The sequence below is a fragment of the Triturus cristatus genome, chromosome 1_2 (assembly GCF_964204655.1).
Source record: "Triturus cristatus chromosome 1_2, aTriCri1.1, whole genome shotgun sequence".
Lineage (NCBI taxonomy): Eukaryota > Metazoa > Chordata > Amphibia > Caudata > Salamandridae > Triturus > Triturus cristatus.
The window spans coordinates 859,127,435-859,144,779 of NC_140580.1; the positions used below are offsets into that span (position 1 = coordinate 859,127,435).

Below are 17,345 nucleotides of genomic sequence, written 5' to 3' on the forward strand. Positions count from 1 at the left end.
TGCCTGGCAAACATGTGCAGCGAAGCCCACGTCGCCGCCTGACAGATGTCCTGCAAAGGGACTCCCTGTCCCAAAGCAGTAGTAGCCGCCGTGGCCAGAGTAGAATGGGCTCGCAGCCCAACAGGAGGGTCCTTTTTTGCCAAGGAATAACAGATTTTTATACACAAAACGACACACCGGGAGATGGTCCGTTTGTGCACAGCTTTTCCCTTCTTTGCACCCACGTAGCCAACGACAAGCTGGTCGTCCACTCGGAACTGTTTTGTGCGGTCCAAATAAAAGGAGAGCGCACGTTTTGGGTCCAGACGGTGGAGCCGCTCTTCCTCTTTGGAAGGATGCGGAAAGAAGGTGGGCAAGGTGACAGATTGCCCAAGATGAAAGGGGGTCACCACTTTCGGTAGAAAGGAAGGACGAGGCCGAAGGACAACCTTGTACGATAGAGCCTGGAGCTCACTCACCCGTCTAGCCGAGGTGATGGCTACCAGGAAAGCAGTCTTAAGAGTTAGAAGACGAAGAGGACAATTGTGAAGAGGCTCAAAGGGAGCGCACATCAGGAATGTCAAGACAAGATTCAAGTCCCACTGAGGCATTACGAAAGGGACAGGAGGGAACGTGTGAGTAATGCCTTTAAGAAAGCGTGACACTACAGGGGACTTGAAAAGAGAGGGCTGATCAGGAAGCCGTAAGAAGGCAGAGATGGCAGCAAGATAACCTTTCAAGGTGACCAGGGCAGAGCCCTGCCGGGCCAAAGAAAGAAGAAAGAGGAGAACCTCAGAAAGAGGGGCGGAAAGGGGATCCACAGCCTTTGCTGTGCACCATGCCACAAATTTGTTCCACCGGCAGGCGTATACCGTCTTTGTGGAGGGACGCCTGGCTGCCAGAATGATATCAAAGACTTCAGGAGGCAAGTCAAATGGCATCAACTGCCGCCGCTCAATCTCCACGCATGGAGGTGGAGGCTGGACAGGTTCGGGTGGAGGACCGTCCCCTGCTGCTGCGACAGAAGATCCTCCCGAAGGGGCAGATGTATCAGAGGATCGGTCAACATACTGAGTAGCTCGGGATACCAGTACCTTCGTGCCCAATCCGGAGCCACCAAGATGACTTGGGCCCGGTCGCGCCTGATCTTCTTCAGCACTCTGGGCAGAAGTGGTATAGGCGGAAAGGCGTACAACAGACCGCAACTCCACTCGCGACGAAAAGAGTCGCTGAGCGAGTGCCGCCTTGGAAATTCCAACGCGCAGAACTGCTGACATTGCGCGTTCTCTTCAGTGGCGAATAGATCTAACCAAGGCTCTCCCCACTGCTGAAAGAGACCTTGCGCCACCTCGGAGTTCAGACGCCATTCGTGATCCATCATGCACCGGCAGCTGAGTTCGTCTGCTCTGGCGTTCAGACAGTCCGCCAGATGTTGAACCACCAGGGTGATGCCCTGGTGTTCCAGCCATGTCCAGAGGCACAGAGCCTCCTGACAAAGGGTCCACGACCCCACCCCGCCCTGTTTGTTGCAATACCACATGGCGGTGGTGTTGTCCGTGAACACCTGCACGACACTTCCCCGGACAGAGGGAAGGAAGGCTTTCAGTGCAAGTCGGATCGCTCTCAGCTCCAACAAGTTGATGTGGAGGCGAGACTCCGCCGGAGACCAGAGGCCTCTGATCTCCGCCTCTCCCATATGGCCACCCCATCCCAGGAGGGACGCATCCGTCACTACGACATGCTCCGGTAGGGGTAGGGAGAGGCTCTTGCCCGTGACCCAATTGCGGTCCGTGAGCCACCACTGCAACTGCTGTGCAGTGCCCTCCAAGATCAAGACATGGTCGGACAGGTTGCCGTGATGCCGGGCCCACTAAAACTTCAGGTCCCACTGCAGAGCCCGCATGCACCGCCTGGCGTGATGCAGTAGTAGGATGCAGGAGGCCATCAGCCCCAGAAGCCGCAACACTAGCCTGACCGAAACCCAGGATAGAGGCCGAAAGATGGGAATCAGGGCCTGTATATCCCGGACCCGCCGTTCCGGTGGATGAACCAGGAACTGCGCCGAATCGAGAACCGCTCCGATGAAGAGGAGCTTCTGAGAGGGTCTCAGGTGTGACTTCGGCACGTTGATGGAAAACCCTAGCAAATGCAGTAGATCCGCCGTAGTCTGGAGGTGGGAGACGACTGACTGGGGCGAGCCCGCCTTCAACAACCAGTCGTCGAGATAGGGGAAGACTGGAACCCCTGATCTGCGCAGATGAGCTGCGACCACCGCCATCACTTTCGTGAACACCCGAGGGGCACTGGTAAGACCGAAGGGGAGCACGGTGAACTGAAAGTGCTCCTGACCCACCGTGAACCGCATATGGAAATATGCGTCCTGCAAGTCCAACGCTACCATCCAGTCTCCAGGGTCTAGGGCAGCTAGAACCTGAGCCAAAGTCAACATTTTGAACCGTTCTTTCCTGAGGAAGGCATTGACGTTCCTGAGGTCCAAGATAGGGCGTAGGCCTCCTTTGCCCTTCTTGGGAACCAGAAAGTAGTGGGAATAACAACCACGACCTACTTCTGGTCTCGGAACGCGTTCGACGGCCTCCTTAGCCAAGAGGGCCGAAACTTCCACTTGTAGAAGATTCAAATGATCCCCCGAGATACGGTGGTGCTGCGGTGGCATGGCTGGAGGGGTCGTCTCGAAGGGGAGGGAGTAGCCCCTTCGGACAATTTGCAGCACCCACCTGTCCGAAGTAATGGTACGCCAGTGGAGCAGGTGATGGCGAACCCGGCCTCCCACTGGTGTGGAATGGGCCTGAAAGCTCGGACTAGGAAGGCTTTGAGGCGGATGCTGCCGGGGTGAATGTGGACTGACCGCGTCGTCCTCCAGTACCGCCTCGGCGGAAACCACGTCCGCGACCGCATGCAGGCTGGTTCTGCGGCCGGTGGCTAGGCGGACGTGAGGAGGTGCCCCTTCCTTGGCCACGAAAGGAGCGAAAAGCAGAAGTTTGTGGCCGCAGGGCCGAGAGGCCCAAGGACGTGGCCGTAGCCCGGGAGTCCTTGAAGCGAGCCAGCGCACTATCCGCTTTCTCACCAAAAAGGCGAGCGCCATCAAAAGGCATGTCCATGAGTGTGCTCTGGACATCCCCTGAAAAGGACTTGGACCGCAGCCAGGCTTAGAAATCGCCCTACCCAGCGAGTCCGTAGTGTCGAGTCCACATCGGATTGCATGGCGCGCTGCATCTCTCCCATCGGCCAGAGCCGAGGAAAGCCGCGCCCGGGCCTCCTTCGGGCACAGTGGCAGCACGTCCTCCACCGTATCCCACAGAGAGTGGGAATAACGGTCCAAGAGACAGGCAGTGTTCAAAGACCGCAGGCCCAAACTGAGCGAGGAGAACAGCTTCTTACCGAACTGTTCCAGTCTCTTGGAATCCCAGTCCGGAGGAGCTGACGGGAAGGAGGATTGGGAGGTAGAGGCCTGGATAACCAGACTCTCGGGGGTGAGGTGTTGGGACAGAAAACTGGGGTCGCCAGGAGCAGGGCGGTGGCGCCTGGCAACGTTCCTATCCACAGGAGGGACTGTGGAGGGCTTGGACCAGGTGCCCTGCAGAACGTCAGTGAGGGCCTCATTGAATTGCAGCAGAGGCTCAGTGGAGCATGCGGCAGACTGAAGCACCTCAGTGAGGATGTTAGTCCTCACAGCCACGGCAGGCAGCTCAAGCCCAAGGGCTTCGGCCGCCTTGCGCAGCACCACAGAAAAAGCTGCACCCTCCTCCGAAGCCACAGTCAGAGGAGAGATGAATCCAGTGTCCGGTGAGGTATCCAATCCACTGGCCTCCCCCAGTTCATCTGCCCAGTCCTGAGAAAGGTGCCCCTGAAGGGCCATAGGGTCGTCAGACCGCTCCCATTCGCCCCCGTCATCCTATTCCTGGTAAACAGGAGGAATGATCGGAGCCGGTCGATAGACAATGTGTCTCTAGCGGCGTCTGATGCGGTGTCGGGCGGCGCCGCATCAGAGCCGGCGTCGGGGGTGGTATCGGTGTCGGCAGAGGAGGCGTAACGAGGTCGACCGGCGTCGACGAGGGCCCATGCTCGGGCCCCTCGGGGACCTGCGGCGTCGGGGCCGGAGCTGCCGGCACGCGAGGTCACCCAGTCGAGTCCGCGGGGCCCGAAGGCGCGCCAGCGGGCGTCGACGGCGGGGCCAGGCTCCTCATGGCCGAGATAAGGCACTGACCTCCGCTGGCGTCGCGTCAGTCCCAGGGACCGGCGGGTATGGGGACTTGCGCGGCGTCTGTGGCTCCCGCGGAGCCGCAGGGGTGGAACCCCCCCGGACCCTCAGCCGAGTCACGCGACCGGCGAGGGGAGTCCGAAGAGCGATGTAGCCTCTTGGACTTCTTGGAGTGCTTCAACTTACCCGAAGACTTCGAGCCAGACGAGTGACGATGTCGAGTGCGGCTCCGCGACCGATCCTTGGACCTCCTCCTGGACCGGGATCGAGAGGGGCGCGGAGCCGAGTGGCGAAGCCCGAGAAGCTTGCGGGACCGCTCCCGCCTAGCTTTCGAGGTCCGGTACATACAATCGGAGCACGACTCCGCGTCGTGGTCGAGGCCCAAGCAGTACAGGCACCTGCGGTGATGATCGGTCACCGACATCAGTCGGTGACAGTCGTCGCAGGCCTTGAAGCCAGGCCTCCTACCGGCACCAGAGTCGAGAAGTGACCAAAAAGAGTCGAAAAAGTTAGTCAAAAATTGACTAAAGGGGTAGCTCTCCCGGATCGGCGCTTACTGGCGCGGAAAAAAGAAGAACTGACGTCAGCGCGCGAGTGCGGCGTCTAAGTACTCCGACGTCGTCATTCTGGCGCACGACGCCGACGACGGACGCGGAGCTGCAGACGATGCCTAGCGACGCGCAAGGGGTATTGCTGACGAAAAATCTTCCGGATCCAGTCTGACGCCTGGGGATATTCTAAGGTGAGGAATCTAACTAACGTGTTTCTTTCAGATACAGGTGTCTTCCGGCCAGGACACAGCGTGGCCCTCAGTAAACAAATCTCTAGTGGTATGTAATGCATATTGGCTTAGTGTACGCTTAACAGTGGTTTCTATCATCAGGGGGAGCCAGTGGTTGTCTGCAAGTGGGAGTGCAGATGAATTCAATCGCTCCATTCCCAATAGACACTGTAATCGGCACCACACCCAGCATGTAGTGGAGAGTGGCTGAATATCCTTGGGGTCCCAGGGTAGTCCAGTAGGTAGAATGACATTTAAGGGTATAGAGCTGGCTAGGTCCTGATCGACCCGGTCAAAAGAGTCCCTGTGGTACCAATGGTATGCATATTGACACTGAGCTACCAAATAATAAAGATGAAAGTGGGGCACACCAAAGCTTTCCCTTGCATAGGGAAAAGTCAGCGCACACCAACCAACTTTTGGCCTACTGCCAGCCCAGATCAACCACAACAGGAGACCCCTCAGAGTGGCAAAGAAAGCATTAGTGAGAGTAATGGGTATGTTAAGAAACAAGTAAAGAAATCTATGCAGGATAACCATTTTAATTACTGCGATATGCCCAGCTATTTATAACAGTAGTTTAGTCCACTGTTCGAGTTGCATTGTTCGTTTATCCACAACTGGGTCGTAGTTACGGCAAAAGACCTGTCCCTTATCATGATGGATGTGCATACCCAGATATTTTACCTTATCAGCATGCCATTGCAGAGGCAAGTCGCATCGGAATTGCAGAGCAGCCACTGTCAGCGGAAATAGTTTGGACTTGCTCCAGCTAATCTAAAGTCCAGAAAACAGTCTGAAATCTTTGACTCTCCTGCATGATTGGGCGCAAATTTGTGGCAGGGTGTCGAATAAAAAGCAGGATGTCGTCCACATAAAGTGATAGTAACCGTGGGCCGGTATCAGACTGTATCCTGCACCAAATGAGCTGCTCTTGTAGTTGACAGATTAATGGGTCTATCGACATGATGAATAAAAGCAGGGAGAGTGGGCATTTCCGTCTCGTGTCCCTAGCCAGTGTGAACGCAAAGGTTAATGAACCGCTGGCACGAATGCGAGCCATTGGGTGAAAGTAAAAGAGCCTGATTAGGGATGTAAAGAGGTATGTTTCTGCAGTATTGCCTGTAGGAAAGGCCATTCAAGTGAATCGAAGGCGATCTCAGTTTCAAGCAAAGCCACAGCTGCAGGGATATCAGGAGATAGACTATTTACCTCAGAAAACAACATGCATAGGTTTATAGAAGTAGATCAGTGTGGGATGAAACCCAACTGGAGATACATTAGTTTCTAGAAGGAGAATGAATAATAGAGTTGCTGATAACTGCGCAGGAGGAATATGCTACTTACCAGTATGCATCTGTTCTTGACATGTAGAGCTGCAGAGTTGTACACTTAGCATAGGTCGCCATCTGGTGTTGGGCCCGGATGTTTGCAGTTTGTTTTTCTTCTTGGACAGTCTTTGGAAGTCACGAGTTTGGTGACTCCTCCTTCGGTCCGTACTGCGCATGGGCTTCGTCTCCATCCTCAGATTGTTTTTCGCCAACAGGGAAATGATGGAGCGTAGTAATAACAGTGAGAAACCCATGTGTTGTATCTAAATAAGATGTACTGGAACGGATACAGGTAGCCGGGGAGGCGGGTGGGCGTGTACAACTCTGCAGCTCTACATGCCAAGAACAGATGCATACTGGTAAGTAGCATATTCCGTTCGAGGCATATGAGCTGCAGATTGTACACTTAGCATAGATTATATAGCAGTACCCCACCTTAGCGGCGACCACCGGTATCCGTTGCAGCTGTTTGAAAAAGTGTCTTTAGTACAGCCTGGCCCACCCTAGCTTGCTGCTTGGAATGCACATCTACACAGTAGTGTTTTGTGAAGGTGTGCGGTGTAGACCATGTGGCTGCCTTGCAGATGTCATCTAAGGGTATATTCCCTAGAAAGGCCATAGAAGCCCCTAACTTTCTTGTAGAGTGGGCTTTAGGGGGAACAGATAATGTTCTCTTTGCCTTTTGATAGCAAATTTGTATGCATTTTACAATCCACCTAGCTATCCCTGATTTTGAAATGGGGTTGCCTTTATGTGGTGGAGAGAAGGAAACGAACAATTGTTTAGTCTTCCTGAAGGGTTGCGTTCTTTGTATGTAGTATAGTAACGCCCTTTTTACATCAAGTGTGTGTAAAGCCCTTTCTGCAACAGATTGGGGTTGCGAGAAGAAGACAGGTAATTCCACTGATTGATTGAGGTGGAAGGGGGAAATGACTTTGGGCAGAAACTTCGGATTTGTGCGAAGTATGACCTTGCTGTGATGCATTTGTATGTAGGGTTCCTGTATGGTGAACGCTTGTATTTCACCAACCCTTCTAAGGGAAGTGATAGCTACAAGGAAAGCTGTTTTCCAGGTGAGAAACTGTAGCTCACATTTGTGCATTGGTTCGAAGGGCGGACCCATTAGTCGTGTAAGAACTAAATTTAGATTCCATACAGGGGAAGGTGGTGCCCTGGGAGGAATTACTCGTTTAAGGCCTTCCATGAAGGCTTTAATAGCGGGCACTCTGAAGAGTGATAAATGCTGCCTGTTTTGTAGATAAGCAGCGATCGCTGCTAGGTGTAGGCGTATGGATGAATATGCCAGGTTACACCTGTGAAGATGGAGCAGATAGCATATGATGTGCTGTATGGATGCATCTAGAGGGTTGATTGTATTGTTACGGCAGTAAATTACAAATCTTTTCCACTTTGCGGCATAGCATGCTCTAGTGGTAGGACGTCTGGCTTCCATGATGATGTTCATACAATCAGGGGGAAGGTTAAGGTATCCAAATTCTAGGATTTCAGGAGCCAGATCGCCAGGTTGAGCTGAGCTGGGTCCGGGTGCCTGATTTCTCCATGGTTCTGGGTTAGGAGGCATGGGGATAGATGCAGTTTTTGATGTGGTACCACTGACAATTGTAGTAGCGTGGTGTACCACGGCTGCCTGGCCCACGTCGGAGCTACCAGAATGAGTGTGAGGGAGTGCTGTTGTAGCTTCCTGACCACTAATGGAATTAGTGGGAGAGGTGGAAAGGCGTATGCAAATCTGCCTGACCAGTTCATCCATATCGCATTGCCCTTGGACAATGGGTGTGGGTATCTGGCGGCGAAGCTTGGGCATTTTTTGTTTTCGTGGGTGGCGAAGAGGTCTATCTGAGGATGCCCCCACTGTTGGAAGAATGGGTGAAGAACTTGTGGATGCAGTTCCCATTCGTGTATTTGTTGCGTTTGTCTGCTGAGCAGATCTGCCATGGTGTTTTGTACGCCTGGAACGTGCTGTGCCAGGAGAAAGATGTTTTGAGGAATTGCCCATCTCCATATGCTCTGGGCTAAGCGGGAGAGCTGGGGAGAGTGTGTCCCCCCCTGTTTTTGGATATAATACATTGCAGTCATTGTCTGTGCGAATGAGGACTGCTTTGCCCGAAATCTGTTTTTGGAAAGATTTTAGGGCTAGAAAGATCGCCAAGAGCTCCAGATGGTTGATGGAGCGATTTTTGCTGTGGCGTCCATAGACCTTGCATGGTGAGGTGTAGAAGGTGCGCTCCCCAGCCGGAGAGCGATGCGTCCGCTGTTAGAATCACCTGAGGAACCGGGTCCAGGAACGGCCGCCCTTTGGAAAGGTTTGTGGTGTTCCACCACTGCAGAGAGTGATGTGTGCGGCCGTCCACCAACACCAGATCCGTTAGCTGACCCTGGGCCTGGTTCCACTGTTGTGCTAGGCACTCCTGAAGTGGACGCATGTGGAGTCTTGCATGGGGCACTATGAAAATGCAAGACGCCATCATTCCTATGAGCTTCATAAACACTCTTGCTGGAAGAGAGTGCTGAGGAAGGAATGTTTTGCGTAAGGCTTGAATGCTTGTGATTCTGGCTGAGTTTGGATAGGCAATACCCTTGGAGGTGTCTATAGTGGCCCCGAGGTATTGCTTTGTGTGAGATGGTATGAGGTGGGACTTTTGGTAGTTCACCGTGAAGCCTAGCTGGTGGAGCAGTTGGATGGTGCTGTTTGTATGCTGCACACATTGGTCGTAGGACGCGGCTTTTATCAGCCAGTCGTCTAGGTAAGGGAAGACGTGAATATGTTGACGTCTGAGGTGTGCTGCTACTACTGCTAGGCATTTGGTAAACACCCGTGGTGCGGTGGTGACCCCGAAGGGGAGAACCGTGAATTGGTAATGTTGCCCGTCCACCACGAACCTGAGGTATTTCCTGTGAGAGGGGTGTATTGGAATGTGAAAGTATGCGTCTTTCAGATCCAAGGTTGTGAGAAAGTCTCCCTGGCAGAGGAGTGGGAGGACTTGTTGTAGAGTGACCATGTGAAAATGGTCTGAGTGTATGTAGGCATTTAGAGGCCGGAGGTCCAGAATGGGTCTGAGGGTCTCGTCTCTCTTTGGTATTAAGAAATATAGAGAGTAGACCCCTAGATTTCGTTGGTTGACTGGGACCTGCTCTATAGCATGTTTTTGCAGGAGTGAAAGTACCTCTTGTTTGAGCAGTGTGGAATGTTCTCGAGACATTGGACGGTGCCTTGGTGGGATATTGGGTGGGGTAGATGTTGGCTCTAGACAGTACCCTGACCGAATAATTTGGGTCACCCATTTGTCCGATGTTATGGACTCCCATACGTGGATAAAGTTTTGTAGTCTGCCCCCGACCGGAGTGGAATGGTCTGGGGGGAGCGGAGGGGAGTCATTGTGCGGGGGGGGTGGCAGAACGGGTGTTGTTGGTTTTGCCCCTGCCCTTATTGTTGTTACCCCTGTAACCACCTCTCTGATTGCCCTTTGAAAAGGTATTTTGAGGAGGGGACTTGTAGGAGGTAGAGGTGTTATCGGTGGAGGAGCCTCTACCTGTGCCACGAAAGGACGAGCGTCGAAAGGAACGTTTGGAGGCTTGTGTTTGGAGTGCCCCCATAGACTTTGCTGTGTCTGTGTCTTTCTTCATCTTTTCGAGCGCTTCGTCTACCTTTGGCCCAAAGAGTGTTTCCTGGTCAAAGGGGTGATTGAGTATGGATGCCTGGACTTCAGGTTTGAACCCTGAGATCCTGAGCCAGGCGTGTCGACGAAGCAGGACACTGGTATTTATGGCCCTAGAAGCAGTGTCGGCTGCATCGAGGGCACACTTAATGGAGGTGTTTGTGATTAGTTTACCCTCCTGTATGAGGTCATGAGCCTTGTGCTTGTATTTTTCTGGAAGGTGCTGCATAAGAGCCTCTAGTTCGTCATAGTGTGCTCTATCATATCGCGCAAGCAGTGCTTGTGTGTTTGCAATGCGCCACATGTTTGCAGCTTGGGAGGCGGTGCGTTTACCAGACGCGTCCAGAAGTTTAGATTCTTTGTCTGGCGGTGGGGCATCTCCTGAGGATTGGGAGTTAGCCCGCTTTCTAGCTGTGGAGACAACTAGGGAATCTAGGGGAGCAGGGCCCTTGATGTAAGCAGGGTCTGTGGGTGCCGCCTTGTACTTCTTCTCTATTCTAGGGTTCAGTACTCTGGCTCTGACAGGGTCTTTGAACACCTCTGTAGCGTGCTTGGTGACACCCTTAAGCATGGGTAAAATGGAAGTAGATTTGTCTTGTATATCAAATGTATCCAGTAGGAAGTCTTCTTCTACTGGTTCACTGTGCATGTCCACCCCATGGTAGTGTGCTGCTCTCTGCACTAAATGATGAAACCCTAAGGAGTCCTCTGGAGGAGACGGCCTTGATGGGTATAGGTCGTCCTGAGGTACATTGGGTATATCAGGGTTATTGTAATCCTCCCATGGATCTGGGGTCCCTGGTGGAGTGGGATCCATTGGGGCGTCCGCCGGGTAATTGTCCGGATCCCCATCATCCGGATCTGGGGATGGGGCCGGATCGTAGTGAGGTAAAGGTGGCGGAGACCTGTGAGGTGGAGGCGGTGGAGGAGGTGGAGTGGGTAGGGGAGGCGGTGGTGGGGAGGGCACTCTGAGGGGAGAAGTAGCAGAGTCCTTCCTTTTGGGTGGAGGAGGAGGAGCCGGAGCATCAAGGCGTCTTTTCTTGGTAGTTAAAGTCAAAAGCCCAGTCTTTGGATCTTTGGACAAAGTCTTTTGTAAAGGGTCTGGTGTAAACAGAGCCAACGGTGTCGAGTCGTCTGTCGGCACCGGTGATTTCGGAACCAGGGGTTTCGATGGTTTGTGTGCGCCATGCTTTTTTGAGGTCTCCGGGTGTTTCGGCGTCGAATGATGTTTCGGCGCCGGAGCGTCGGTGCCGACAGATTTGTGTTTGTGTTTGGTCGGCACCGAGTGTCCAGGCTTCGGCACCGGTGGTTTCGGAGTCGAGCTGGATTTTGCAGTCTTCGGTGCCGGATGCTGTTTTTCGGCACCGGGTGTCGGCTGGCTCGATTCCGAGCTGCCATGAGACTTTGGGTGCTTCGACACCGGGCCCGAAGGTGGGGTGATCGAAGTTTTGGTTTTGCCCAGGCCGGAAGGCGAGGGAGTAACCTGAGTCTCTTTGGTTTTCGGCGCAGGGGTGGGAGGGGGCATAGTACTCACGGCCCGCTGCGCTGGTGTAACGTCCTCCACGTCGGAGTCGTCGGCCTCGGAAGCGCTGACGACGTCTTCCTCCTGCTCGGTGTGTGTTTGCCCCGAAGCTTCGGCGTCGTCTCCGAAGATGTCCGGTGGAGCTGCCGAGGATGAGTGCGCCATGGTGCGTCGAGCTCTTCGATCTCGGATGGTCTTCTTCGATCGAAAAGACTTGCAGGCGGGGCAGTCTCTAGCCTCGTGTTCCGGAGAGAGGCAAAGGTTACACACCTGATGGAGGTCGGTGTGGGGAAATTTAGACCCACATTTTGGGCACTTTTTGAACGGAGTCCTTTCCATCGGCCGGGACCGGAGTCGCGGAGGGCCCGAAGGCCGGTGTCGATGTACGGGATGGAGAAAAGTGCCGCTTCGAGAGATGAAGATGATGAAGGAACTCGAAGAATCGAGGATTTTCCGTCGAGGCTGGAACCGTAGAAGTTCGAAGCCGGAGCACGAAGTATCACATCCGAGCCCGATGGCGGAAAAAAACAATCTGAGGATGGAGCCGAAGCCCATGCGCAGTACGGACCGAAGGAGGAGTCACCAAACTCGTGACTTCCAAAGACTGTCCAAGAAGAAAAACAAACTGCAAACATCCGGGCCCAACACCAGATGGCGACCTATGCTAAGTGTACAATCTGCAGCTCATATGCCTCGAACATTTTATTATAAAAATTCAATAAGGACTGTGGCCTTTAAGTCTGACAATGCAGTGCTTCCTTGAAAGGTTTTAACAGCAGGACAAGGTGTTTGTAAGTGTTATAAAATGATCCTGTGAGTCCATCAGAGCAGGGGAACTTCGACCCATCTATGGAGTCAATTGTGGAAATAATCTCAACTGAGAATGGCTCGCTAAGGAATTGTTGCTGCAGAGAGGACAGCCAAACCATTGCAATCTGATAGATAATCTGCTAGATCGTTACCTTGCTCCACGTACGTGGCGATGTAGAGCAGAGTATATTGCAGCTATTCTGCCAGGATCTCGCCATCTGTGGTACGTACGTAAACGGTCCTCAAGTTTAAGCTCTGATGTGTAATTGCTGCCCCGCTGTGGGCAAAGCAATTTTGCTATTGTATGGCCCGGGCGCTCGCCCTTGCTACACCGACAGTCTTGCTCATCAACGAGTTTGTCACAGAGAGTAACTCAATTTGACTAGGTGGTCACTTACGGGGCAATAGTTTTCTAGTTCGAATTCGCCAGTCAATGGGGCAATCATTTAACATTGTAATGCTAAATTTTACTTACGTGGCACCAACTTGCTACAGTTTTTTTGTCTTGCAAACTCACATGGTGTGCATTTCTACGATCTATAAGGTCCGACAGCGCTCAGAGTCCGGGAACATTGTATGGTTCTAGAACTCTTATTTACCAAAAGAGGGCGTTTGTGGACTTTGTGTTTGGTAGCTTTAAATCATGAATTTACTAGACATAGGTCAGCTAGAGCTGAATTAATATACTGTTTAGTAATGGTACCTTCAGGGAAATGGTCCGCTAGTGGAGCTGGGGGCTGTGTTATGTACATGAATGCATTTGCTGAAAGGCTTGCAATCTATTTCGTTCTGATGAATTGTGCTTTCAGGCTCATCGTAATCAGATTATACGGCTTTGATAACATTTTGTGAAGATGTTGGTACGATAATGAAATTTACTTCCAAATTACTCATATCAGCTCTCAATTGCACCGCACACCAACTCTGCAAGGTCTTATGGAATTATACTTGACAAGTCACTGAGCATGCAGGAACAAATTAGCTCAGCCACCAAAGGTGCCAACTTCCACATGAGTATTCTAAGAAAGCTAAAACCCTTCCTCCCCCTGGACGACTTCAAGTCTGTTGTTCAAGCTCTAGTAATTTCCAGGCTAGATTATGGTTGCGCAACACACTGTGGGCTACCCAGCTACAAGTTGGCACCACTGAGGGCTTCCCTGAATTCAGTGGAAAGGCTCATCACAGGTTCCAGAAGAAATAGTCACATCACACCGGACCTGTAATCCCTAAACTGTCAGCCTTTGGAGGCTACGATTCCTTTTAAGATTGCGTGTGTGACTCACAAGGCCATTCACTTTAACACCCCTCTGTACCTAGCCCAAAACCTGGAGCTTTCTGGTGGGAGCCGATGTTCTAGGAGTTCCAGCACCCTGCTGCTGAAGCCTCAAAAATTCCAAAAAAAGAAAACTTATAATCAGGTGTTCTCGGTTATCGCACAGAGAATCTAGAACTCCTTGCCTCTGCACATCAGACTGATTCCCTCTACGGCATTTTTCAAAAAAGAAGTCAAGCCTCTATGGATGAACTCCCTTGTTTGACTGCACCTACCCCCACCAGGTACCACTTGTTGGTGCTGCTACTTGCGGGCTCATTTCCTCCACGGACTGCCACGCCCGAGTAATGCTACAACATTGTTTTTCGCAGGTGTTTGTGCTTTTGACTAGGTCTGTGACATTTGACTGGGCCCAACCTCTATATTTGTCTGTTGCACTTATATGCACCACTATTTCCTTTTGCATTGGCATATTATATTGCTCCTCTTTCTACTCCAGTATGTTGCTTATCACTGTAGTTGTTTTTGACCTGCAACTCTGTACCTTGATCATCTGTAAAGCGCTTTGATACACACTTGGATCATGTCCGCTCTATATAAACCTTTTTATAGAAATTATGGGTGTGCTTAAATTGTGCGCGCGCTCGAGCTTGTGTGTCACTACCAAGCAGTGAATCATAGGTTTTGTAACTTTTGTTCACAGTATAAATGCAGGCTTGAATCTGAGGAAGTGTTGTCCTTCTGAACATTACTTGAAGGTGAAACATTCATTTTTTTGTAGCTTGCTTGGAGGGGTGGTCAACTTCCTGCCACTGGAGAATCCTGCCACTGGAGGGCATAATTTCCCAAGAGGAGACCCTGATCAGCTAAGACGCTTCATTTTTTGATCATCAGTTCATGGGGTTTCGTTTTTCGTAGTGTTACAGCAGTAGAAGAAACACCATGTAGAGATAGAGGACTGAATTGCTTTTATGCAAACAGTCGCCTCCCAACCCCATTGCTATTCCAAAGGGTTTACACTGGAAGTGCTTTACATGTGTAATGTTCTTGTGATAGGAATTTGGATGAAGGCAATATATACACCGTAAAAAGGGCTCTCCGGCATATGTTTACTTTGCTCCCCATGTCACATTAAGCTTCCAAGAGACTTTTTGCCCCAAATGGACATCTCTTGTTCAGATTAGCTTGCCAAAGACTGATGTTTTCCTTATCAAAACTACAACTAGAAGTGGGCAAGGAATACAAGCTCAGTAAGAAAACGATAGAATATTGCAGTTCATGTCTATATTGTAGAGATTTAGAAACCCCTGAAACATTAGCACTATTTACCCAAAGTAAGCGTTTTGCTAGGTCTGGAGTACAGACGTACCTGTACACGTCAGGAGACGGACTACCTGATTTCCCTGGCTGCCTTTGTCTAAGGTGTGGAAAACTGTCTGAATGCTTTAAGTTTAGGTGGCCCTCCCCCCAAACCAGTCTAAAATTTTAGGAAAGGCTGAGCCTACCCACTCCTTTTCTTTAATTAGTGTAGTTTTCCGTAGCTCAAGTGAAACCAGCACACCCCGACCCAGTCCTCCATGTGTTGCCAGCTGTCGCCTTGCAAAGTGGTCTTCTGTTGGGACCGGGTTCAATCAGATGAACAAAACCCTTTAAGAGTTCCATACTGCTCTGTACTTGGACTTGGCTACTGAAGCGAACAATAACCGGACCCAAAAAAGGGAAGATAGGTTTGTCTCTAATTGGGAGAACACTTTGAATGTACAGCAAAGCAGACATTTCTCGTATACCATGAAGTTTGACCAACAAAGCCGTTGGAAATCTGGGTTCCAAAAGTATACTAACCCCAGAAGACATCCTAGTTGGCACTGACTCACTATCATTGTGTGCCCCATTAAGAAACACCGAGACAAGCTGGAGAGTAACTGGTTTTCAAGAACTTAAACTGCAACGTCTGCATATAATTTAACAGCACATTGTTACCATTGCCTGAACATTCAGTCTATTGTCACCCTAAAACAGCAATACTCGCTATAAATGAGCGAAGTCCATTGTTATTTGGGTAAAGTACTAGTGGGGCCAGGATCTTTACTATTTCTGGACAGGAAACTCAGGAGCTGGGGCTGCAGCCCACTCCCTGCATGGAGCCCTCATGGAGCCCTCAGAATAGGTTTTCCAAAACCAAGAATTTCACATTTCTACCAGGGACCAGGCTAAAAAACGGAAACTGTTTGACAGGCCAAATTCTGGAACAAGCAACTTGCTTTCACAGAAAAAAGTGTGGTTTCAATTATTCCAAAGCCCCTACATAAATTCAAATGTCAAGTTCTTCATTTATCCAGAGTGCATCTTGACGAATGGAACCTGGTTCCATGACAACATAAGAGGATATTAAATATGGTGACTAACTTTTCTGTGGGGTTTAGTTTGAGCTATCTTTAGGTGCTGAGGTTTGTTCAGCTAAGACGACAGTTTTCTGTGCCATAGCAACCCAACCCTATGATCTAGAACCTCAGTGACTTCTAGGGTGCACAGACTCAGAGAAACTCCAGCAGGTATAAACTGGCATTACAGGGAAACTACGGCATGAGGCTATTTAGAAATGATAGCACAGGCATGACCCAGCATAAGTAGACACAGCAGCATGAACTAGCTAAGGGAGGAGCATAGGCATGAGTCAGTACAAAAGGGGCACCAATGGTATGATCAAGCATTGGAAAATGACAAATACATGCACCAGATGGGGGAGGGGGGGGGGGGAATGGGGGGGGGACATTCATTAACTGCTGTGAAATGGCGTTGGATGGAGGAAACTTTAGAGTATTCATCTTTTCATAATTCGTGGCAACAGCTTGAGTGTGAGAAAGAAGGTAAAAATCATTTGGCCGGAGAATGTCATGCCTATTAACAAGTGGGGCGCTACAGAAACGGGTGGAGCACACACCATTCCCAGCACACATTGACGTCATTATGAGACAACAAGGAAAAGACCCAACCGGTGCAAATAACTCATAACTGGGCTGTCAAGGAGGTGATGTTGAAAAATGTTATGGATTAGCTTTAGCCACAGCTTAAGTAAATCCGAGTGAGCAGACATCTAGTAGAAGACAATAAACAGGATGGCAAATGGAGGAAAGAGCAGAGAAGACAAGTGAAAGATTAGAATGGCACAAGAGGAAGGGAGAAATGGATGTGTTGTGTCAGCCTGTGTACAGAATATGGAAAATTATGTTTTCTGGATCCAAGAAAATGTGGACAAGAAAGGAGGTTTACCTAAGTCCATTCACTATGTCCTTCGTTTTCCCAAAGTAGATCTCATTCAGTGTGCTCCTGATCTTATTCTCCATATCCTGCAACAGGGGAAGAAAAAAAGACAATTCTAACATCATGCAAGCAATGTAGGTTGATTTGCACATATTCCCCATCTTATTTAGTATTGCTGTTCAGTCAGTCAGAAAACTTTATTTCGGCGAGAATGCCATAAAAGTACAAACATCAACTTTATAAACTATCTACATATGTAAGCAATAATCTTAGAACCTCTCATATGACAATAATTTAAGACAATTTATATTCATAAAAGATAAATAATGTTTGAGACAAGATGAAATAAAAAAAGACTTAGCTTGCATAAGAAGAAAAAAGCATTACAGTATTAGGTTTTTTTCTTATTACCCACATTGAAAATAAATATTTAGCAGTAACTGTGGCAAATAGGGGAGAAGTATCATATTTCATTACCCTGTATAGGTCTCT

General features: G+C 50.4%; 1 protein-coding gene across 3 annotated transcripts in view; it reads right to left on the minus strand.

Annotated features, from left to right (window-relative positions):
* Positions 1 to 17,345, minus strand: part of CAPZB (capping actin protein of muscle Z-line subunit beta) — a 246,204-nt gene that overhangs the window by 13,138 nt on the left and 215,721 nt on the right. For all 3 annotated transcript variants that reach the window (XM_085609081.1, XM_085609079.1, XM_085609085.1), the window contains exon 8: positions 16,863 to 16,939. In XM_085609081.1, coding sequence (XP_085465207.1) covers positions 16,863 to 16,939 — 77 coding nt within the window. The remainder of the gene's footprint in view (positions 1 to 16,862; positions 16,940 to 17,345) is intronic.